Source organism: Athene noctua, chromosome 2 (genome assembly GCF_965140245.1).
Source record: "Athene noctua chromosome 2, bAthNoc1.hap1.1, whole genome shotgun sequence".
NCBI lineage: Eukaryota > Metazoa > Chordata > Aves > Strigiformes > Strigidae > Athene > Athene noctua.
The window spans coordinates 140701884-140727331 of record NC_134038.1 but is presented as its reverse complement, the minus strand read 5'-3'; the positions used below and the strand labels follow the sequence as shown (position 1 = coordinate 140727331).

The window sequence follows — 25448 nt, the reverse complement described above, 5'->3', positions numbered from 1 at the left end:
ACAGCCTGGGACTGTTACCCAGCAGCAGGATCAGTGAAGTCACTTATGTCTGTACAATTCTGAGAGTCTTATGCAGATTTTGAGGTGTTTTGTAGTCACACTTTTGCTCGAAATCATTAATAATACTGTAGATCTGTATAAATATGGAAAAAAAAAATTATCGGGGGGGGGGAAGCCTTCCTGACAATCAATCTCTCACTTTTTTTTTTCCCCCTTTTAATTTTAAATAAAGCTGTCTGCGAATTTGAGCCTAGGGAGACCTTCATTAAAATCAATTAATCAGTCAGCCTCTCTGCTGAATAGCTTTCTGGAGACAAAAAGTCAAAATCGGATTTGGGAGAGAGGTGTGCGTGTGCGATTTCTGCAAACTTTCCCCTCCGGGCCGCAGCCTCGCACCCCTGCCCCGCCTAAGCGGGCATGTCGGCGGCCGCCGGGCGAAGGCGGGAAGGATCCGGCCTGCAACCGGCTGCTCGGGGCGGGGTGTTGCGGGTAACCGGAGCCCAGCCGGCGGCGGAGAGACCCCGCTGCCCACGAGGCCTGGCCGGCCGCAGGGCGCGCAGGTGCCCCGGGCCTCCGGCTCCTCGCCGGGCAGGTGAGGGCTGCGCCTGGCAGCCTCGGGTCCCCTCGGGGAAGGAGCGAGCCACCCCTCCGTTTAGCGACCGCGGCGAGGGCTGGTCGTTTCCCCCCGGTACGGTGGGGGTGACGGCGGCGTCCGGAGCCAGCTCCCAGCGGCCGGGAGAGCCGCCCCCCCCCCAGGGCGGGCACCACCTTCCCGGCCCCGGCACCTACCCCCAGGAGCAGCTCCCGCCGGCCGCTACGGCAGCCCCCGGCCCGGCCCCGCCGCCGCCTGCGAGAGGCTGAGGGGGAAAGTTGTCGGCGGGGCGCGCCCTCCCGCCCTCCCCACCCCCGCTCGGTGCCGGACGGCAGCTTCCGCCGCCCCCGCGGCCGGCAGGCGCGGGTGTCCGCCGGCGGCGGGCGGCCCGGGTGCCCCGCTCCTCCCGCTGCCGCCGGGCGGCCGCCGCCGGGGCAGCACAGCTGTTACAGAGCCGCGCGGCTGGTCCCTCCTCCCAGCTGCGGCTGCCTCATCTCCCCCCACCCAGCCCGGCCCTCCCCTCCGCCGCTCCCGACGCTGCCGCCGCCGCCGCCGCCGCTGCGGCCGCCACCTCCTCCTCCTCCCCGCCCCCACCCCCTCTCTCTCTCTCGCTCCCCATCTCTCTCTCCGTCCCGTTCCCCCCTGCCCCCGCCTCTCCCCGCCCTGCCGCCGCCGGCCCTGGCAGAGCAGGCACCGCCGGGGGATCTCGATGTAACACCATGACAGGCATCGCCGCCGCCTCCTTCTTCTCCAACGCCTGCAGGTTCGGGGGCTGCGGGCTCCACTTCCCAACCCTGGCGGAGCTCATCGAGCACATCGAGGACAACCACATCGGTGAGTGCCCGCCGGGGCCGGGGCAGGGGCCGCGGCAGGGCAGGGCAGGGCAGGGCGGCGGGGGCGCCCCGCGCCGGCGGGCACCGGGTGGGGGGGGCGTGGGGGCCGCGTGTGCGGCGGTGGCGCGAGTGGGTGGGTGGGTGAGTGAGTGGGTGGGTGGGTGCGGGGGGGGCACAAGGTGCAGCGGGAGCCGGGGCGCGGTGGCGGCCGCCGGTGGAGGCAGGTCGGCGGGCGAGGAGTGGCCGGAGCGGTCCTGCGGGCGACGTGGAGGGCTCCTGGGGGAGGCGGCGTGCGGCGCGGCAGCGGCATGGGTGGGTGTGGGGGAGGCGTGCAGCTCGCCGGCCCTGGCGAGGGGGAGTTAGTTTGCATTGGCAGGAGGGAGCGCCGAAGCCCGGAGGAGGAGGGAGGAGGACGGGCACAGCACGCCGCCTGCTGCTTCCGCCCCGGCTCTGGCTGTCAGGGCTCCGGGGAGGGAGGGAGGGAGCCGCCGCCGCGGCAGCCATTCCGCTTCCTCCTCCTCCTCCTCCTCCTCCTCCTCCTCCTCCTCCCGCCGCCGCCGCCACTGCGTCCTGTCAGCACTGTTGCTAGGTGTGGTGGGGAGGACGGGTCACGCTCCGGCCGCCCCGGCCGCCGCAGCGCTGGAGGCGCCTCTCGGCTGAGGGACGGCGTGAGGGAGGCCGGGGCCGGCGGCGCGGTGGGCGTGGAGGGAGGGCCTGGCGGCGGCAAACGGCGGAGCCGGCGGCCCGCGCCGCCGGTGCGGCCCCCGGGGCCGGCGGGGCGGGAGGCGAAGGCGGCCGCGCCGGGACCCCCCGCCGTTAGCCGCGGAGCCCAGGCCAGGCCGCGGCGGGGCGGGCGGGGCAGCGCCGCGCCGGCTCATCACCTGTAGGATCCCCCCCCCCGCTCCCCCCGGCCGCCCGTCCCGCCAGGGCCGCGGGGGCGGGGACCCCGCCGGGCCTGCGGGGCGATGACTCGTCAGTGCCTTCCCGGCGAGGGCGCCTCATGGGCGGGAGCGTGCGCAGGGGCCGCCGGGGCCGCCCCTCGGCAGCGCGGGCGGCGCCCAGGGGAGGAGGGGGCGGCGCGGCTCCCGCCCGGCCGCGGGCGCCAACTTTTCCCTCTCCCCCCGCCTCTGGCGGGACCGGCCTGCCCGCGCCCGGCCGGGCCTCGGGCGTCCCGGCCCTCCCGCCCCGGCTCCGAGCGGAGCATCTCGTCCCCAGCCGGGCGTGGGGCGGCCGCCGCCACGCACCTTGGCTCTCCGGCCTCGGCAGGTGTGCTGCGCCGGCTTCTGGGCTGCTTCCCCTCTGAAACGTCTCGACTTTCTCTCTCTGCTAGTAAAATAACAGCGCTGAAACTGCCCAAGATGGAGCTGATTCTTTGGGGCAGGCCGAGCTTTAAAACCGGGGAAAAAATACAGAAGTTTTAAGTACCCCTGGACTTGGAGACTCCTGCGTTTCATGAGAAGTATGAGGAAACACCATGCTCCTGCAAACCGACGAAGATAGCGTGCATTTCAGTTTATTAAGTTTTAATAGGCAGGCCTGAATACCTGAAAATAATCACTGAAGCTTGAATTGCGAGTGTAACGTTACATTAATGTAATGTTACAGGTCAGCGAGATGAAAGGTGTGGTTCTCGTAATTATCACGATGCCTAGTATGAGGTAACAAAACCACATACCGCAAAACTCTGTAATTTATGACTCGACGTGGTGCGAGCATACGGTTGTGATATTGTTGGGTTGGGGGTTTTTTTTGAATCTCTCATTCTTTACTTTTCCTACACCGTGCATCGCGTTACACCAGAAAAGCTGAGGGGAAACAGGTTCCCAAAATGAAAGTTCTTAAGTCATCTTGTGTGTCCCTCAAGTGGATTATCGGCCCGGAGGTGCCACAGCACACAGGGTGTCAGAAAAGATACAGTCCAGCCCATCTGATCTGTGCGTTGCTGTTTAATCCCCAGTCAGCAGTTCTGAGACTTTTATGCAGAGAACTTTATGCTGAAATACTATAATTTCTTAATAATTGTATATTTAATTCTGTAGCCAGTATTCATTACTTTTTTTCTTATCTCAGAGTTAAAGTATTACAGATTGAACACCCACATACATTTAATAGACCGTGTCATTTGTCAAGACTTGCAGGACACAACTGAAACTTTGCACGTACGATGTCACAGATGCAGCTGATTGAGTACAGACTGGTGGAGAATGATGTAAGGTTACTCGTGCTTCATCTTTAATGTTTCACCTCGGCGTGACCGCAGGTTAAACTTGATCTGCTTGTGAATACAAGATGTGGGTATGTTGTGTTACTCATCTATATCAAACACTTGGAAAAATCAGTAGGGAGCTGCACCGGTGACAGTGCATCTCACTGTCATGGATCCCAGATCTCACTCCCAAAGCTCAGCTTTACAGTTTGGTGCATGTGAGGAGCTCCTGGCGCAGCCTGAAGGATGAGAATCTGTGAAAACTCACCAGATAAGCGCTCAGCCAAAAGGTGATTAACCTTTCTGAAGGCAGCTGGGAAATAAAGGAGTAAACATCTGAATAGGAGCTTGTGTTGGAATTGCTTTCTCAGTAAATCTGATGCAAACAGCGTCCAATTTTTGCTGTCACACAGATCTAGAAATGTGCACTGAAATTTGTTGCTTTAAAAGTTGACTGTAGTTTTTGGCACATAAATCAAAGAGTAACATGCCATATAAAAAATACATTGCTTTGGACATTCTCTGTGTGCTGCAGGACTAAAGAAAACTTGATTGAGTTATATTCCATTATTAGTTTAAACTGAAGTGGGTGATTGCTGGGCAGACGGTGTTACAGTGCAGATAACAAACTTGATGCTGCAGACAGCTCTCCGTGGGAAGGGGCGTACGGCATGGGCCTTGGTGATCTGGCTGCTGCGGTGCTGTGGTGCTGCTGCTCTGCTGCATTTCACAGGACGCGATAATAATCACATCATTGGTGGAGTGCTGGTAAGAATTTGGTCATTTTTCAGAGCTGTACTGTGTCTCTGAAAAACTGGGAACAAATACTTATCAAGGGGTCTTTTTTGGCCAACCTTGCAAATAGAGCTCAACTTAGTATAAGGAAACACTGTTGTGGCATTCTGGGTACAGAATATATTTGGTTTCTGAGGGATTCTGTAGTTGCTTTCCTTACTCGTAACACTCATGAATAATCATATGATAATGAAATAATTTAGTGTACAGTGGTTTGGTTTTTTTCTCCGACGTCTTAGTGGCCGCCTGATAAATTGCCAGTTACTAGAAGTATCAGTGCAGATAACCTGGGAGAGTTGTGCCCATTGGATGAAATATTCAGCTCTGAGGTGGTGCTGTGTGCCCATCAGCATATCAATTGCTTTCTGGGTTTTACATTTATGCGTTGAAGACTTATGAAGAATTAGGCTAACTGGGACCACTGCTCTGGGTTTTTCCTTGAGGCCCTACTGGTGTCCTCTGCTAAGAAAGCCAGTGGCACATACATTTCTTGTATTAGAAATAGTGTGACCAGCAGAAGTAGGGAGGTGATAGCCCCCCTGTACTCTGCACTGGTGAGGCCACACCTGGAGTATTGTGTCCAGTTTTGGGCACCTCAATATGAGAGAGATATCAAGGTGCTGGAGCGACTGCAGAGGGGGCAACAGAGCCGGTGAAGGGCCTGAGAATAAATCCTATGAGGAGCGATTGAGGGAGCTGGGACTTTAGTTTGAAGAAGAGAAGGCTGAGGGGACACCTCATCGCTCTCTACAGCTGCCTGAAAGGACATTGTAGAGAGGTTGGTGCTGGTCTCTTCTCACAGGTAATCAGTGATAGAACAAGAGGGAATGGCTTTAAACTGCAACAGGGGAGGTTTAGACTGGACATTAGGAAAAAACTTTTTGCAGAAAGAGTGGTCAGACAGTGGAATAGGCTGCCTGGGGTGTGGTGGAGTCACCATCCCTGGATGTATGTAAAGGTCGTTTAGATGAGATGCTGGGGGATATGGTGTAGGGGAAGACCTTACAGAGTATGGCTGATGGTTGGACTTGATGATCCCAAGGGTCTTTTCCAACCTGAATGATTCTGTGAGACCACATTCTGCAGGAGGAACTCTTTAAGTCTGTAGCAATATTATCAAATAGTGTATTCATGTTTTCTGTGGATCACAGCTGAAAATAGACATTGGTTTAAAACTGCTGATAAGTAAATACTCTGTGAGCTGCTTCTACCAGTATGCTGTCTGAGCAACACAAAGTGCTGTTGTTACCTGCTCTGCACGTGTGCCAAGAAGGGGGAAGTTTTAGTCTGCCCTGCTAGGCCATCTCCCTGCCTCTTGGCTTTGGTTGCCCTGATCCCTTGCAGGTAGTTTGGTTGACTTTTCTGATGTCTCTAGTCTGGGAGCAAAAGGCCCAATTTACTGCTCTTTGCCAGATTTACACTGTAGAATGGAATGGACTCAATCCGGTCAATTCCCCGGACTACCGTCAAGAGAAGGACAAAAACCAACCAACCAAACAAACCCCAACCATGAACTGCTGAGTATTCAGTTGTGGCAACATGGCAAATTTTACTGCGTTTCTGCACTCCGGGTAGTGTCTTCAGCTGTGATGTTAGAAACGTTCACAGAGTGTTTCTGAAATTACATTTAAGTCTTAACTTGGTATAAGTAATCTTCTGGGGCATCTTCAGCTGTTCATAGAAGTCCAGATAGTCACACACTTTGGTTTCTGTTTCTTTTGGGGGACTTTCTGTGTTGTGTGTGTCCCCCCTTGGTTTGATTCTTTCTCAATCTACCCACAGCTGAACTGCATCCTTTAGAGTGGGGATCAAGTAGCTTGTTAAAGCTAGTTGCTATTACAAAGTTTACTCTGATGCTGAAGAGCCAATATCTAAACTGAATCTCTTAATCAGATTTTGACAACACCAATTTATTTTAATTTTTGCTTTGTATTTATAGTCAAAGGCTATTTTTAATCATGTGTGCAGATGAGGTTGATTGTATGAACCACTCTGTGTTCACTTGGTTCGTGATGTGTACTGACATGCTGCATGCACTTGTGTAGCTGTATGGCTGATGTGAGCAGTCCTGTTTCTTTGAGACTCATTGCGCATTGAGGAAATGGATGTGAGTGAAGTGAGTGTCTGAACATACAGCAGTGGGCCCAAAGAGCTGTAAGAGTGGATAAGAAGAGATACAAAAGATAAATCTGAAGACGGTATTACCTTAGTGGAAGTAGAGTTTAATTGCACTGAAACTGCTAGAAGAATTTTAAGGATTTTTTTTTTTTTTTAAAAAGATCATCTGCTTATTCAGTAATTATACAAATTAAGATAATCTGTCGATGAACATTTCATCATAGCTTTGTAAGAAGTCCTGGTGTTGGCTAGCTTCCAGTGAGGTATTTGTGTGGTATTGCTGTCAGAACTGGGAGCTGTGATGCTTCTCATCAAAGTTGACTGATTCTCAAATATCAGGATGGGTCCTGCAACAGAACAGTACTTGCTGTGGGAGCAGAGGCAGCTGCTTTCTTAAGTGATAAGATTAGCAAGAAAAATAAAACTTCAGTAAAGAGTTGCAGAAGACAGAGCAAAATCTTACATATAAAATACCACCCATCTGGAAAGTTCAGGTCATATGGAGGGGGAAAGAGGCTTCTGAAATTCTATGTCTGATTCACTTTGACATCTGCTACCTTCAGTGACTTCAATTCTTATTTAGTATTAAGGCAGTCAGGGTGCCAGATTCCACAGCAAAGAGCTCGAGTGGTTTAATAATCCATTGGCTGAATGTCGCATCTTGCTTAAAGTAGGCCCTTTTAGTATTTTCTCAGAAATGCTAATAACAGTTGTGCTGTGTCCTCACTTTGATAGTAAAAGGTGTTGAATTACAAGCTGACTGTGAGCACATGCAGAAAAAGGCATTTGGTATTACTAAAATGTGTGCTTTGCTCCCTCTCATGTGTTGCCCAAACTTCCACCAGCATGTTGGATAAAGTGCAGTATGACAGCTTCTATATCGGAGCCCACAGTATGTTGTGTAAAACAAGCATAAAAAGATGCAACCCTTTTATGCTGCTAAAGATGAGGGTGAGGGGCTACACACCAGCATTTCTAGAAGGCCTAGCAAACTTGTCTGTATGAAAGATTTTGTTTGATTAAAGCAGAGCTCTTCAGAAGAGCATGGACATCGTTGAAGTGGTTACCATCATGTAACTGTTTCAGCATTTGCTCAATGTGTAATTTAATATTTGGAGGTGAGACTGGCTGTTTTGAAGAGGTGGTGGATCTTAACCCAAGGCACTGAGTGATGTGGCAGCTAGGTATATGGGATGCTCTGTTGAGTGTCTGGAAATCAGAGGACAGACCCATGCTTAGCTGCCAGTAATGCGCCTGAACGTGTGTAGCCTTGCAAAATAAATGAACAATTACGTGTATTTACCTCAGCAGTAGTACTAATAATTGTTCATGGAAAGCAACTTCCTACATTTATGGCTATATTTATCTGAAGTTCATCCTCTGCCCAGTGCTTCTACAGCTGTAATTTTTGTTATTTATTGAAAATACATTTCACAGTGATGTGGAAGGATATATATTCCAAGGATGTTGGTTATTTGCTTTGCAAATTGGTGTGGTGAGGAAGGCTCTTCTATTTCAGGAAGGGTTTTCTATCAGATAGTCTTTTTTGACTAACAGTTCCAAGCAGCACTTTTTTTTTTTTTTTCCCCAGCTTGTAATCTTGAGCAGAGCAGGTTTTTGAATTATTCTCCAGTTCCAAGACTGGTTTCCTTTGCTTTTTGGGTTTGAATTTAAATTGTGATAAAATGTAAATGCAACATTTTTAACAAATTCTAGGATATATTGATCTTATGGAGGTAACTGGAATTGCCATTAAACTTCAAGTAAAACATGATTTTTGATACTTCTGTGACATGAAAATTGTTCTTGTTCTGAGGTTGTCAAGTACATCGAGGCTAAGACATAAAGTGTTTTAATGGCATAAAGCCTGAGTGGTGTGTTTTCTAGGGAGAAAGGGCTGAAAACAAACATCTGTGAACATGCTGCAAACTGATTTTTCCTCTTTAAGACTGAAGGCCTCACATAAAGTTAGTAGGGATCTTTTCCCTCTTCCTCTGCCGGCTTGAGTGGCTTTGGGTGAGGCCCATTGCAGGGCTGTGTCCCTACCATTGGCAGGAATTGCTCCTCTTGCACGCCAACAGATCTACACAAATACGAGTCAGAAAATGAAAAACTGAAGACTCATCAGGTAGCTTGTAGCAGTAGTGTTACACTTCATTTGTGCGTACTTACCTTTGGGGGGAGATTTACAGCGATTATCATGCCTACTCTCTAGGGCGTGAAAGGATGTTTTTGTAGCTAACCTGCAGTCCTTCTGAGAATTGTAAAATAATCAGGTGGCTGCCAGTCAAATTATCTTTTTTTTTTTCACTTCATCATTTCTTGGGGAATGTAAAAAGACCAGAAATGGTATAATAAATAATTTGAGGAGGAAGTGATACATACCTGTTCAGTCTGGAGACAATCTTCCCTGCCATTTCTTCCTCTTATATAATATAATGCAAATACAGACAAGTAATCAGAAATATTTGCTATTAAACTGCAGAATACTTTAATGAAAAAGAAATAAGCACTGGAAGCCAGCTGCTTCTACTGTACTCTTTATGTTGCTCCTCAATGCGCTTTTTTTCCCCTTTATTTATAATTATTTTTCCTGAATAAGCTGTTTCACTGAGAATTTTATTTGTCTCTAGTAAGCACCAGTAATTCAAAATTCGGATGATAAACAAAATAGCAGCTATATACACTTTGAGAAAGGCAGAGACAAAGATTTTGGTGTTAATTTGAAATGGTAACAATTGGAGAATTGATTTGATAATCAGCTATGTTTAACAAAAGAAGAGTCATTGGTTTTAAGAGACTGCTCAGTGAATACATTCACAATTAAAATTAAACAACCAATTCCTGTCATGAGTGTCTAATTCTGTCTTGAAACTTTGGAAATGCTTGAGGGAGTACATATGGTTTATTACACTGTCCTTTACAAGAGGCTGAAGCAGTATTCTGATCTGTAGAATGGGAAGAATATTCCAGTTTATGGTTTAATGATTTTTCTTTGGTATTAATACTTTTGGTTTTCATCCTGAATTCTCAGGAGGCTCCCTCTTAACTTTGTGACATGATAAGCAAGGGGAATGGATTTCTTCACCAGAGATGGTGATGACACCATGGTGGTGTTTGTGTCTCCGAGTGCCCAGGATATGGGGGAGTACATTACTACTGTGCAGTTTCATTTAAGATATTCATTAAAGAATGAACTGACTTAAATACAGGTGTTAGTTTTAATTTTCCATCTTGTGTTACAAAGGATGGAGTAGACACAAAAGAAATTTATCAGTTTAAGGGGAAGAAAATTGAATGGGATTTTGAAGCCAAGCTGATCAGTTCTCTATGGCCAAAAAGATTGTAATTGTGGATGAAGTCTGAATAATTTCTTACGATTTTCAGAAAGATTTCACTGTGTGCTAATACAGGCCATCTTATTTTTCAAGTTTTTTGTGAAAAGCTGAGCATTTTCATTCTGAGATGCTGGCATTGCTGAAAGTGCTCCAACAAAATGTTTTTTTAATTTAGGAAATATTTGGACACTTCTAAGGTTTCCCCCCCTCCTTTTTTCTCAGCCCCCCACCCCGTTTGTCAAACTTGAGTGAGCTGCAAACATTTCTGTTCCTTCTGGAAATTCATTTTTTTCATAACATATTTTGACAGATAGTAAATAGTCATTGAATAAAAATAGAACTGCTGAATATCTGAGTATGCTGTGGAAAGGAGAAATAAATGTAAAGTATTTCTTATTCACTTATTCACTTATTTCTTCAGCAGTGTGTAACGTAGTCACCATCTTACTTTCTGGGAATTATCCCAACAGAAGCAAGTGGAGCTGTAACCCAGAAACTGGGAGGGAGTACATTTAAGACACAGGAGATCCAATTTCACTGCTATATGAGATTGGCATGGGTACGTGAATGTGAGCTCAGCCCCTTGTGTGCTAGATGACAGTAGCATTCACTGAAGAAAACAATACTATGTCATTATTTCAGTCAGTCATTTTGATGCAATCCTGCTGTGTATCTTCATCTCAGAGTGTGTGTATGTATTAGTGTTACGGGAGCGACCTCAAAATTCTTTTAAAGGCTTCATCTAGACTTCAGATGCTTGCCTGCTTGCAGATGAAAGCTGCATACCAAATTACTGGGGTCTACCCTTTGCTTCCTTTGTCTTCAGATCAAAGGATTGACATTGACCCAAGTAAATTTGGTGGCAAACTTGGAGGGAAAACCTGGAAGTTTACATGTTTTGCAGGCAATCTGTTGGAGAAGTGTTGCAACTTATCTAACTCTCTGAGTAGAATCTCTACTACCTCGCACGCATCATTGATGATTGTACCGGGTTAACTGGGTGATGTGAGAGTTGTTAAGGTCCCAGTTTTGATGCAAAAAACAACAGTGAGCCACTCACATAGTCATCTCTATTTCAGTTTGGGGCCAGGGAGTTTTTTGTCTTGTTTATCCTGTTAAGCTCTTGTGATGTGTGCAGAGTCTTCCTACTGAGGCATCAGCTCTTCATTGTCTGAACCTTTTTTTTTTTTCATAGAGGGAGGGGAAAGATAAATGGAATTCTAAGGAAAATCCCAAATAACTTGCTTTTGCCCATAAATTTGTTTGGGCCATATTGCAAGAGCTTCCTGACTCACTTAGTGAGTATGCTAGTGTGAAAAAGATGGATTTGTGGAATGGGAGAAAAAAATCTCAGCAACAGTAGCGTCACAGAGAGAGGAAGAGGCTCAGGAGTATGCTGCTTTGTGCTCTCAGGCTGGGGGTTATTCGTCCAAACAGAATACCATGGATGTGGCAGGGTGGACCAGGCAGTTGACAGCTTCATTGACGGTAACAAGTTCACTAAAAATTGCTTCAAACTACTATATTTAGAGGGCAAAGGAAAGCCAAAAGGTGTTTAAAATAAAATCCTATGGTTGCACAGCCTTCCAGGGAGGAACTAGGATGACCTGGGGTCCTCTACTGTAGTTATAAGTGTGCTGTGCTCCTGGGAAGACATGAGGTAAGGTAGTGGTGTGGTTGGGGGTAGGGGTAAGATAATGTTATGTGGGGTTTTTTTGTGTGCACTTTCATTTCACAGGTCTACGCTGGGGAGTCTTCCTCTTCCCAGGCTCAGTGTAAGCACTTGTTATGGTTTAGAGAGACTTTCTAGTTGTGCTGCAGGACTCTTTCCACACGGTCCTAGCATTGGTAACAATTGCATTTTCCTTACACCTCAGAAAATCTCTTAAGTTGGCTGAATACTCCTGTACTGTGTAAATGCTCTTATAGATGGGAAGTACTGACACTGTAGCTGTATCTGTTCTCATGCTTTATCTTCAGCAGCCATGCTTAACAGTGGTTCCAGATTTTGGTCTCTGTCCTAGAGCAGCTATCCGGAGAGTTAGCTACCTGTACCTAATGCCTTGTTCTCGTTTCAGCTATCCAGAATAACCCCTTTCTCGCTGGCAAGTTTTCTGTGAGGTTGTGAAGAGCCTGTCTTCAGAACAGAGCAACTACCCTGTCTTTGCTGACAGTTACCTTGGGGCAGTTACCCAGGGTTTTAGACCCAATTCAGCGGGGAGATAAAGTTTGTATTGGACACATCTGGAACATAGTTGTATGCCAGGGAGTTTTAGTGGCTTGCTTAGCCTGCTTCCAGAGCCAGGGTAAATATCAAGAACTTGTTCAGGTATACCACAGTAATTGGATACTCAGGATGGGGAAAAGGTATTTGTTGCTGTTACCTTCTGTGGATATTTTTTGTTGCACTCTTGTATGTTAATATTAAGTGGTTGGATGTTAATTTAAAAAAAAAATACCTTTGAACAGCCTTTACCTGATGAATTTTAGTTCTGTAGCAATTTTCATATCTGAGTTAGAAATCATCATGAAAGAGATGGGCGAGAAATACTTTATCTACTCTGCTATGCCTGAACTGTATGTATGGCTTCAAATGTATTTCAAATATTGAAACAAGTATAATAAAAATTGAACATTAAGCTTAATGAATGTTCTGGAGATATACTGGGTAATTGATAGCTGCTTTTTTTTTTTTTTTTTTCTCAGTGGCAACCTGACTTTTTTGTTTCTTTCTTTTTTTTTAACTAAAAAGTGCGGTTCCTGAAGCAGTATCACTGACATTCTATGTTACCCACTGACCTTGGAAGCGTAGTGGGTGTACAGCCAGTGACCCCTTCTGTTCTTGCAAACAGCACAGTGTGCCAGCCACAGGATTGCATACTACCACCAAGTATTCTGGAAACGAAGGAATGCCTCTTCACTGACCCTGCCTACATGGAAGCCATAGCATTTGCATTTAGAAACCAGGCCTCCTTGCTCTGCCTCCCAAACTCCAACCCCCTAATATTGAAAAGAAGTGGAGTTTTGCCTGCAGTGGTGTAAGTGCCTGCTAGAAATACTTGGTACCTCATGAATTCAAGATTGATCCCAAACACAGAATTTTGCCATTGCTTGTTCTGTAGTAGCAGATGTGCATAAATATTGAAGTCATGTTAGTATTTGTTTAAAATACCTAGTGGTGTCGTGTGGATAGAACCGTGGCATGGAGTTGCATGTACAGTTCTCTAGGAAGTATTGTTAACTTCTGTGGTGTAATAATTTAAAATTTATTATACAGTCATTGTATTCCATTAGACTTGTTATATCGATAATTAGGAACAATAATTCATGCTGATCTTTCTGCATGTGTGATTTTTAAAATACTAATTGTAATTGCAGACCAAGTAAATGTTTCTTTCAGAAGCCTGCAGATATGCAGGTGGTTAGGATAAATGACAACTCAAGAGAGGTGGTTAGGAAGAGCCCACATAGTTAGTTTGGTTTTGGCAAATTGACACAAGATAGTAGACTGCAGAGGTAAGAAGAAAAAAAGCCTTCCAGTATCTGTATTTTGGGAAGACAGTTACAGGGGATTAATCATCCTTTTGTGACTGAAAAAACAACATACAAACTGGGGGGTGGAAGTAAAAAAAATTTTTTTTCTCATCTTTGTTGACCCATGGAGCAAAGACAGACCTTTACATCTTTCTTCTGTTAAGTCCTAGATTTTATTCCTAAACCAGGAAAATTCAACTCCCCTCATCACCTGCCACCTTTCTTCTTATCTGTCAACCCCTGACTGTTGGTAGAAGGAAAGGGATTATAAATTCCATACCTACCTGTTACTGTCTGTGGAGGAAACCCTGCTCTGGTGGTGTTTAGCTTTTGATAAGCAGTTGTGTTCAGCAGAGCATTCTGCTACATGTACACACAGATCACAGACTTTGGTTCTGGGTGCCCCAAAGTGGTTTGCCCTTTGCATAATAAGTATCCACCTAGAAAGATGCTACATGTGCATTCTGTGGTAGAGTTGGTAGGTACCTGGTTTAGGCTTTCTAGGGAAATCAGAAATTGCCTACTGTTCTGTTACTGCTTTTTTTAAAAAAATATCTCCAGCTGGTGTTTGTGCTCACCTACTGCTGACCCTTCAGATTGTTCATTCTGTTCTCTTGTCCTGTTGCTCCACAGATGAGTGGTTTATTGGAGCCTTTCTATTACGGTGGCTGCTGCTGCTCCTCTGTCCTGCAACCACTGAACCACTTAATCCTGTAAAATCTCCAGCCCTGGTTTTCTTGTGAATGCTGCTTGTTCCAATTTATTTATTTTTGATGCTCTGTAGGGCAGGTGTGGTTTAGGAACAGGAAACGTAACACAGGCATAATAGTATGATATACTGTACTGTGTTGTGAGGCCCCTGTGTTAGTATGTTAACCATATAAATACAGGAGGTGCCTTTCTCATCTTCACCACGTGTGTGATGATTGTCTTTCAAACTGAAGAACTAATGCTGAAACACCAGGTTTCAGGGTTGAGGAGACTTGGATTTGCACATATTGGCTCCATTCTTTACTAATGTCTAATATCCTTTTTTTCCTAATTTTCACTCTCTTCCTTCTAAGGAAGACAAAGAAGCAAGAATACAGCAAGGACTAAAGATGAAGAAATCTGAAGCTGAAACAAGGAAGGAAAGGAAGGAGTTTGTGAAAGACAAAGTAGTCTGCTTTTTTTTAATGAGCTCTTTAACAGGAGGTCTTGGTTGGAGTTTTTGATCTCAGAAGCTGGGCAGAGTTACATGCCTGAATAGAAACCATGTTTTTTCTTGCTAGTCAGACATCCCTAATTCAGGAGCAAGTACACAGGCCACCCACTTTCTCCTGACTCACTTTGGGGTTGGATGCTTAGGGTTGTTCATGCAATCTGCTTGAGCATGTACTTGGTGAGTTTCAGAGCTCTTAATGGATGCCAGAAATATCGCCAGTACACTGCCCACAAAGTCCTTACCTGATTTATCTGGAAGACCTCTCTCAGAATATTACTAAACACCTCCTTGGATCTGATCATTTCTGTAGGTTATTGTAACTACCTTTTCAAGCTGTCTCAATTTCTCTTTGTATTTTGAATTTCCATCCTCTGCAGGTGACCTGTTGAGGTGCCATTTTTTCACTCATGATCCCTGAGAGCAGCATTTATGATCTGGATGTAGATAACTCCCCTCCCATATTTTAATTTTCAAACAGAACTTTACGTATTTGAGACTTTAATTTTTTGCTTGGCTTTGCTGCTCAGGATGCTGAGAACTGAATGCTCAGTCCACAGGGTGATTCTCAGTTACTGACTGTGTATGCTGAAGCACTCCTGGTGAAGAAATAAGCAATCTCCTTCTCAGATATGACATATCCTCTTCCTGTTCTTCCAAGAATACAGTAGACTTTCTCTTAAGGTCAGTTTTAAAGCCATCCTGTTTGGAGTCTTTGGATTCATTAAACATTGGGCTGGTGGCCCATCCCTCCTAAACAAATGTTTTGTTGCTGTTCTAGCAGAAACGTGTTTTTTCTTTATTTTGGGTTTTTGTTTTTTTTTTTTTTTCTTCCCTTTTTCCTTCCCAGTGGTTCCACAGCAGATCAGATCTCTGTTTAAGATCATAAAGGCCTTCTCTTCTGGGTACCCTTTGGTTGCTTTCTACTTTCTTGTTGTGGGTAGGTGGTTTAGTAATACAGACTTCTTAATAATAGCTTCTCTGGCAGGCAGTCTACAGCGAATTTTGAGATTGTTTTTGTGGACCTCCTCTCCTGACTTGTACGCTGATTTACTCACTCACCTTGAGCCCCTTGCAGCTTCCTACCTTTGAACCTATGGAGTTAAACAATTGCACATCTTGCATGAAAGCAGTTTTTAGAATCTAGTAGGCAGGGCTAATGACAAGCAGTCAAGAAAGCAAGGTTGTTGGTTTGTTGGTTGGTTCTTTTCTGACTTTTTACTAAGAGCAGAATGTAACCATGAAGACCATTAGCAGAAGGCTTCAGTTTTTATTTGGGTAGATACAAATCTAGTTTGGGTTCCTTTTCAAGTCAGACTTCTGTCTCACAAGCATCTGAGACAGCAAATTGGCTGTTCCCCATTTTAAAACTATGCACCAAGGTGAACTGCTCAGTGTTGCATATTTTGAGTCCGAAAGTCTTGTAGAGCATGGTAAAGGAGATCTGCTTTCTCTGTTGGTATCCTTTCTGTGTAGTGGAGTATCATATGTTGTTGATTGTTAGGTAGATGAAGCTGAAGTCTCGCAGTCCTCCTGCCTCCTTGTTCTCTGTTAGTTGGTGCTATGGTGTCACGGCTGTGCAGTAGGATGTGGAAAAAGATTCCTACAAACAAAACAGCTAGTGAGGAATCATGTCCTAAGCAGTATGAGTTTACCTGGGCAGAACAACATACTGCCACTTCTGGTTGAATGTATATGTGAATTCAATGAAACAAGAGCTTGCTAGTATGGTATCTTGTAGAACATCACATGCTGGCTGATGCTGAGACATATGCACTCTTCAGTGCTTCTGGTTCCATAGGTGACGGCTGGGCTGTGCATCCCAGAGAAAAAGCACAACTGTGATACTGCTCTATTTGTAACACTTTGACTGCCACATATCCATAGATACACTGAGTTTTCTTTACTTTGAGAGGGGAAAACTAGTGTTTTTGAGGATGACGTGTATCCTAGTTTTTGCATAATCAGCAAAGATACTTTTCCAGAGGGGTTGATACTTAGGAAGTGCTGAGCTGTTCATCCTCTGAAAACGGATGGTCTTTTGCAGTGTCTCTCTTTGGTACTAAGTGCTTTTTAAAATTGATGTATATGGTTTAGTTAAACAAAGCTGATCGATTGTTATGTGGGAAATCTGTAGTACTTACACTGACTAAACCGTGCTTGGCAGCTCTTCCTACCTGACGGCCTGAGGAAAAAGAAGACATGGTAGTGACAGGTACATCCGTGTGGAGGCAGCTCCATCCTCCCTTCTTGGATGCTGTTTCTGGGATGGCACATGGCAGAGCGGAGAGCTGTTTCTGAGAACATTGCATTTCTAGTGATTTGATGGACTTGTTAATATAGTAGGAAGTTGTTCAGCCATAATTTTGTTTCCATTGCTTAGGATGTGTTGTAATATGAAAGACATCCAGTAACGATGACGTGACCTTACGAGAACGGCTTGAATAACACATTAGCTGGCTGGGGGAGATGCAGACTTTAGCAGATAACTTGGTTGGAGGAGAACAGAGAAAAGCCTGTATGCTTGCCTGCCACAAAAATGTAGTAATAAGATATGTTGCTAAGCGCATGTTTGTCAGTTGTGTTCAAATGCTCAGATAACAGTAGTGATGGTCACAGTTTAAGGAGTTAGATAAACGGCATAGTGGCTTGTGGTATTTTAATGTTTGTTTGGGCCTTGCATTTGAGGATTGATTGTGGGCATTTCCTGAGAAAGGAACAAGTTCCTACACATTTTGCGATTTGCGAGTCTCATGCCCAGTGAGTGCGTGTATGTGGTTGGCTGATTTTTATCAGTTCCAGTTTTGAGGGAGCAGCTTATATAAAGATCTTTTGATGAGGAGTAAAGATTTTTGGGTAAATACAATCTTTTCCTGCTGGTGTACACTTGTGGTGTCAGCTTAATGTTACTTGTTTTGAACTGGGTATAGGAAAATGAAAACAGTGCTCCTTGTTTCCTGAGCATGGGTTACCAGCACTGTGCTCCATAGCCAGCTGTGAATACAAGGTGTTGGGACTAAGTTTTCCTTTTCAACAGATATCCAGTGTTTCCAGAGAACTGAACATTGCAAAGATGACTTCTAAAAATCGCCAATGCCATAACACTGTGTTGTTTCTGACTTCCATTAATTTCTTCTCTGCACCCAGCTTTAAAGTTCGTTGATCTGGATCGAGGATTTGGAGTCCTGTATTATTCTTTGCTATTTCCCACTAATTTAGCTGACTATAGGTGGACAGACAAAGCACTGCCTGTAAGAGATAGCCAACACTCTTCTGTGTATATATGGACCACAGAGGAAAATAATCTGTTTATTAAATACAGTGTAGAAGTGGAATTTGCATGCTTTGTCTTTATGTAACTGTGAACCAGCATTACTGGTGCAGATTCTGTCTAGCAAGGTGAGGGAATTAGGAAGGCCCTTTGCAAAGCAGATTGGAATAAGATCTAAACTGCTTTTGTCTACACAGTGCTAATAGGTCTTGGGTTTTATAAAACTTGTGTTACTTGTTTTGCCATCTGATCTCCTCCTTCATGGCTATTTCATTTGGTGTAATAGATCTTGAACTTTTGCTTCAGCAATAATACTGTAAAAGAGAAAGGAATAAAGTGCCAACTCTGTGTGGTGGTGTTAGGTGTTGTGTTTGGGGGTGTGAAGGCTTTTTTGGTTGGTTGGTTTTTTTGAAAGCTCTGTCAACTTGCTCTTTTTTTGCAAAATCTTTCAACTGATCTTAGAACTGGTGAAAATCCTAATTCTCAGCTTTCCTGCATCTGGCCATATCACTGTGAAGTTTCACAGTAGTGAAAATGTTCCAGATCTTGGTCTGATTCATGAGCATTCACCTTGATTTAGATGGGAGGAGGAAGGGACTACTTTATTATGAAAGAAAACATTTGAACTCCTCAGCAATAAAGTAAACGTATCTTGCACTTAAGCAGGAAGAGTGCTGATGGATAACAATAGTAGAATTATAGTTCAAATGATTGACTGTAATAATAAACATTAATGTTTGGCAATGTGTCTTTTCCATTTAGAAGTGACTGCAAGGATTACATGGCTCAGCAAACCATGGAGGAGGAGAACCAACTCAGGGAGGTAGAACCAGTCCTGGGCTGGTGGCAGGGCTGGGTCTTCTCCTTACAGGAATTGTTGTGAGATGCCAGGAAGGTGTGTGGGCAGGAAGGATTTGTGCACCGAGGACATAAAGAGGTAATTTGCACCTCTTAAAAGCAAAACCTTTGGATGATTCCTGACACTTTTGGATTGCACATGGATGATTTCTCTGCTGAAAAGATCCCAATGAACATATCAGGAGATGGAGGCTCATGAATAAGCCTATACATAAATATATAAAGCCAAACATATACATGCATGAAGGATGTTCACACTTCCTTTGTCTACATGTAAATATGTTACATATAAATAGATAATTTGGTTTTATTTTGGGTGGGAAAGTGAAGTCCAATTTCTCTTTCAAGGAGGCAAGATCACAGAATTCAAAATGGGTTTTACTCTAGAGACTCTGGAGTAGATAAATACCTTCTATTTCTGATTGCCTTTTTTTTAAACAGATGTTTACAATAACTATACTCTTGCCAGTGTTTTTCCCTGTCACACAAATCGTGCTACTGAGGCTTTGATAAATATCTCCTCTCAGTTGGTTGTGAAGGAGAAAATCTTAAATTGTCCAAGTATGTGGGCTGGTGAGGTGAACCATAAATATTTATCCCAGCAGTCAAGTATTTTAACTTCTAAGCTTCATGTTGTGTCTGTGAGCTTTAATTTCAAGGTAGTGTCTGTGAGACAATTTCTGAATCCAAGGTTTATTAAGTGCTCCAAGGACTTATTATTTTTATTAGTTGCTCTATTTATTTCTTGCTGTCTTTAGAATTTTCTCTATATATATTTCTTTGTTGTTAATTTTCTTTCATTTTTGATTTTTCTACTCTAAAAGTGTATCTGTTTAGAGCTTTTGAAGTGGCAAATGTTGAGCAATGTAACTATACATCATTTGACTACAGTGGGATTTAATGACTCTCTTATATGTTCTTAATTGTGGCTCCATGGGTTTGGCAATATTGCTAGAATATTTGCCAGTATTTTATTGGCAAAATTAATTGACTTTTTGACATTCATAATCAGAAGCTGCTGTAAGATGTATGTTAGCAGTACTTGAAGCTTGCTTGAAAGAAATAATAAAAAAAAAAAGTCATACCCTGAAGGAAATGGAGATTATGAGAGAGAAGTTACAGCCCATCAGCACTGTGAAGACTAGCAGAGTATCATGTGTAGTGAGTAAAGCTCCAGAGACCAGCAGAGTAGGCAGGGGTGGACTGCAGACAGCCATGCACAATTTCAAGAGGAATTATGGGTTCTCAGAGAAGTGCAGAAATGGCTGTGAGCTAGAGGTCTGCAGAGGGAAACCACCTCTCTCTCTGCCTTCACTTTTCCTTCTGTGAAGGGATAGGATTGAGCTTTCATTGTGTGTGCTTTGATCAGGATACTTCAGCAAAAATAGCCCTAGGAAGGTGTGGGAGAGGTGGAGACCCTAGATGTGTAAGAAGGTGTTGTTCCTGACTGTCTTACTAGAGTTGGAGGAGTAATTTATCTCTTACTTAATGATCTGGGATTGTATTTTGACTTTGTATTGAGTAACAAAAAAAATGGTGCTACTGGGTTGTCTTTGCAGAAAGAGAAAAATTGGAAGAACAAACTGATGAATAAAACTTAAGCAGTATTTGGACCGAGATTGTAGCAGTGCTTTTTTCTCCAGTTAGCAAACCTTCCTCTCTTCTAGTTTGTTTTTATTTTTCATGCTTCATGTATCCTCTCTGTTCCTTATAAATTTCAAGAACTGAACTAAATGGAATCTTTGATGCTTCGGTAAAGGATTAATTTGCTAGTAAGAACAGATTAGCTAGTTCCTTTAAAACAGAGCTGTATTAAAAGATGCCCGAACGATTGCTTTTTCACCCAGAAAGTAGTGTTATTTTAAATTGTGAAGTCAGCAAGGATCAAAGTGGGTGCTAATGAGCAGCTTGTCCCTTAATGACTGTCACTTGCCTCATCTTTTTACTCTCCTAGTGTGCTTATCCAAGATTTGCCTTTCCTAGACAGGGTAGCTGGAAAGGAGTGTGGCTGTGATTTAATTTAAAGATGCTTACTGAAGCTACTTATTTTAAAATGAGATAGTTTATCTACTGCTCATAAAAGAAGCTGTGGCAGAAATCACAGGCTATGGACATACTGTAGTTTCTATGAATCAAAACCATATTGTCATCTGGCCTAAGGGTGCCTTGTAGAGTCTGAAACTGCCATGAGGAGGACCTCAAAGGTGATCAGGGGGCTGGAGCACCTCTCCTATGGAGACAGGTTGAGAGAGTTGGGGTTGTTCAGCCTGGAGAAGAGAAGGCTCTGGGGAGGCCTTATAGCGGCCTCCCAGTACTTAAAGGGGCTACAGGAAAGGTGAGGAGGGACTCTGCATCAGAGGGTGTAGGGATAGTATGAGGCATAACAATTTTAAACTGACAGAGGGTAGATTTAGATTAGGTATAAGTAAGAAATTCTTTCCTGTGAGGGTGGTGAGGCACTGGAAAAGGCTGCCCAGAGAAGCTGTGGCTGCCCCCTCCCTGGCAGTGTTCAAGGCCAGGTTGGACGGGGCTTTGAGCAACCTGGGCTAGTGGAAGGTGTCCCTGCCTGGGGCAGGGGGGGTTGGAACTAGATGATCTTTAAGGTCCCTTCCAACCCAAGCCATTCCATGAGTCTATTATTTTTCTCTTCTGCCCCTCCCCTCTTGTCATGTCATCCCACCCCCAACCCACACAGTCCTGCCTTCTGTCAAGAGCATAAATGATATCTGTCTGCGGTCTTCTCCATCATGAGGCAAGGCAATGCTTCTGGGTCACCATTCTGTTTTCAAGCAGCACATACAGTCACAGTTCTTTGGACTTTATTATTACTTTTTTTTTTTAGTTCTCGGAAATCTAGAGGCTTGCCTGCAAGAGAAAAGAACTTGCCAGGGTCATTTAAAAATATGTGTGGTTGCAACCAAGTTTGTATATAAACTCTAGTTGTGCCCTTCATCAATCCATGTTACTTTTTTCATGTGAACACTAATATCTGAAGACCAAAAGAGAGTTTTATACTGACTTACAGGTCATGTTAAAGGTAAATGTTGCCCCTGGTATTAGCGGGTGTTATCTTGACCATATTTACCTCCCAGGTGAGAACAGGGTTTTGTGTTGATTCTGTTGGCTGTAGGTGCTTACAACGGAACTGTTTTCTCCTATAATTCACTAGGGGAATTAGGAACTTAGGTTAATATTTTCAGTCATTTGTTTTATTTTTTCCTCCATTCTTTTTTTCTCCCTCCTCTGAGTTTGCTGTTCCCCACTCTTAGCCACTCTTGCATTGGTCTGTTCTTCATCCTTTTGCGCCTTGGATTGTGCCTTATTCTTCACTGGACTGAATGAGGTGTTCTGGAACATCAAACTGCACAGGCAATTGTGTCTTGTAATCCTGTTTATAAGAGGCTTGACTTCTGTTTTAAAACACATTCTGATATGGCCTCCCATTAAGAATACAAATTATTAAAAAACAATTTTCTGTGATGTTTACAAATCATATTCAAATTTCCTGTCTAAATCTGGGTTAGTTCTCCTTGTCTTTCTTTTTATAGTTTTCCTCTTTCCTATTTCAGTGACAAGCTTACCACATTTTGCGCGCTTCTCTGTTCCACATGAAACTCTAGGAGGAACATTTGACCTGTTCTGGTCCTTAAGAGTGTGACAAGAAGTAGTAAAACCAAATTAACTTTGACATCTGTCATTGTAAGTATACTGAATTGAATGCTGGCGCTAAGCATATGTAAGAGGCCTTATACATACAGCCATGGATTTCAGGTGTGTTTTATTCAGAATAAAACCTTTTTTTTTCTGTAAAAGTTGGGCCACTGGTTAATTTAAGGCATTTTATTTTTCTCCAAACTTGGGACCCTAGTGCATCATGAAGTTTGAATAAGTGTACTCTCAGTTTTTAGGAGTGCCCACAGCACCTCACCTAAGGCTGAACAATTTCTTTGAGACTATTTCTGTGTCTTTCTGTTAAAGTCTCTGTACAGAAGTAAAGGTTGGTTGTTGGTTCCTTGTCTGCATTCAGCTAATTTTTGCTGGTTTTTAACTTTCAGTTGTTTAAAATCTTTGTCTCTGGAACTTTTTTTTCAGTGGTAGTCCATATGGTATAGGATAACTTTTTGTGCATGTCTTGCCTTTGTTTTGTTTACATAGTTTTGTTCTGTAGAAAATCTTTCTTTCTCATGTTACTTGTAAATGTGCCTTTTATGCAGCATATCTAGTTTCTGTGGAAGAGTCATTTATTTTAGTTCCCAGCTGCAAATGCCCTGCTGGTTCAACAACTACTGCTTTATCTCTTTCAGTCACTGTCCTGGGTATGAGATCCCGACCTGTTGTGTCATGGTCTTGAGGTGAGAGTCCAGCTAACTAATAATCTTTCAACACACAGCTGTCATACTACGTACAGTGTTGGTATATTTAATGGTAAATCATGCAGTCAGTGGTGGAGGTCTTTCAGATATTTTTTATGGGGTTCCAGCTAAAAACATGGTTTGGAAAAATCTGATTGTTAGCCATCTATTCAGAGACAGTTATAAGATCAAAGAGTATTTTTCTCTGTGTTTAATTACAGTACCATATGGTCAAATAAAGTTAACTTTTTCAGTGCAGTGCCTTGTTGGAACCCAGTGTGACTGACCTTTGCTTTCAGCCTGTAGAAGTCACTTGAGAAAATGTATTAATACAAGGAGAGAACAGAATTAATTTTCATGTGTATATACTATACTAAAAGGGTTTCTGGAAAATTTCCAAACAAAAATAAAACACAGTATCTCAAGATTTTCACAAAAGCCTACATTACTGTCCTCATTTCTCCTACCAGAAGCTAGATTTGGATGGAGCAGCAAATGTACAGCCTAAGGGTAAAGGATCAGTGAAGTAAGGTCTAGAGCTCCTGCTGCTTTAGTCTTTGCTGAAGACGACCAGCTCATATGTGATCAGAATGCATCTCCAGACATGAGTTGTATCTTTGAAACTGGACTCTGGCTAATCCTTGCCTGGCACATTTAAGTTTGTAAGCAGTGAAGGAGCCGGCAGGAATTGGCGCAGGAGGATGAAGTATTCTTGCATGTGTCATTCTGGGTTTCGTTTACCTTCTCAGCTCTTGGTCAAGCCCAAAACTCCGTTTCAGCTCTGTCCCAGACCCATGATTTTGATGTGGGACTGGCTTTTTTGAGAAGGAGATGATTTGTGCTTAATATGGATGTAAACATTTTTATTGATAGTGCCTTCTCAATACTCATCTGTTGTGCTCATCTGTTCCTTAGAAAGTCTTCTACTTCAGCTTTTGGGATCTGACATTGCCGAAGTTTGCAGCCAGGGGCTGTAGGAGGGGATGGGATTATGTCCTGTCTAAACATTCAAAGCAGCAACTCTAATCTGGGGTAGAAAAAATAATCCTCAGTAGGTTTGTAGTAACTATATTAAAAAACTGCAGTGGAGGAAGAAAGTGCCTTTGCTTTTCTTTAAAAATGTAGCACCATAAAATATTAGAAGGTGGTGACTGATGTAGGCTAAATTACCAATTTTTGCACAGAGGTAGCTGATGCCATGCAAATCCCGATAGTGTAAATGTGCTGGACTAGCACATGCCATGTCACAGTGAGCTATCAAAGAACCTGCCTGTTTTCAGTATAGAAAATAAAATCTCGCCCTATTGCCAAACACAGGGCAGCGTAATGTCTGTAGATGTAAATCTTGTGTTTGAACTTAATATGACTCAGAAGGAAGTGTGGTGTTTTCTACTAGAAGATACTCTCGGCTGAAGAGGTTAATTCTGAGTACTTGCTTTGTGCTGAAGGTACACTGTATCTATTCTCAGCTTCCTGATGACTTTCGGTTAAGTAGCGGTAAATCAGCCTAATGTAATGCAAATATTGTAAAACAATGTATTTTAATACCCTTATTGCGGAATGCTGCAACAAGAGGTGTTTTAACATCCCCTTTGAAGGATCTTCTATATTATTTTTATAGAAAAATAATCTGGCTCTGAGTGAATGCATAGCTGACTAAGGTGTTTGAATCCCATAGTTGATTAACAGTGCAAAGAACAAACTTTTAGACTTTTGGTGTAACATATATGCATTTTTCCCCTCTACCTCCTGTTGTTTTTTTCATGCAACAATTGCAGTTAAAAGAGGCAAGGGAACTTGGAAGCTGTCAATGGCTACACGGTATTACAAGTTTTACAGTCTCCCCTGTGTTATATATATTTCCTATAATTGGCAAGTTCTGTGACTAAGAAATGAAACAGAATTTTTCACTCCATTGTATTTGCTAACACACAAGGTACGGCATTCAGATACAGCTCATGCATTGCACTTTTAAACTGTTGGAATTTTGCATTAAATCCAAAAGGTTTTATATTTTTGTCTGTTTTGCTCTTAAACAAAGCAGGAAGGAAGGAGATGATGGAGAAGGTGATTCTCTATCCAATTTCCATTTCCTTCTGTCTTTAGAAGGTTTGTAATAATGTTGCTGTGTACATGCAAATGATGTTAATCAGGAGATTTTCGTATCAGCTTTGTCAACGTTTACATTCACTTTACACATTGAATTTGCATTTGAAAAGGGCTGTTATAATCAACATTTAAGGGATAACATAGTCAAATTTACATTTGATTGAGTAGAAATGTTAAGTAATTTTAGCTGAGCTGTTGCTAGGAAACAAGCCAATGTTTTTGTGTTGTTTTTTTTTTTTTT

The 25448-nt window shown here is 43.7% G+C and overlaps 1 protein-coding gene across 1 annotated transcript in view; it reads left to right on the top strand.

Moving 5' to 3' along the window:
* The first annotated feature begins 1182 nt into the window (after positions 1-1182).
* Positions 1183-25448, top strand: part of JAZF1 (JAZF zinc finger 1) — a 200496-nt gene continuing 176230 nt past the window's right edge. Inside the window, exon 1 of the mRNA XM_074898083.1 lies at positions 1183-1426. Coding sequence (XP_074754184.1) covers positions 1312-1426 — 115 coding nt within the window. The 5' untranslated portion in view covers positions 1183-1311. The remainder of the gene's footprint in view (positions 1427-25448) is intronic.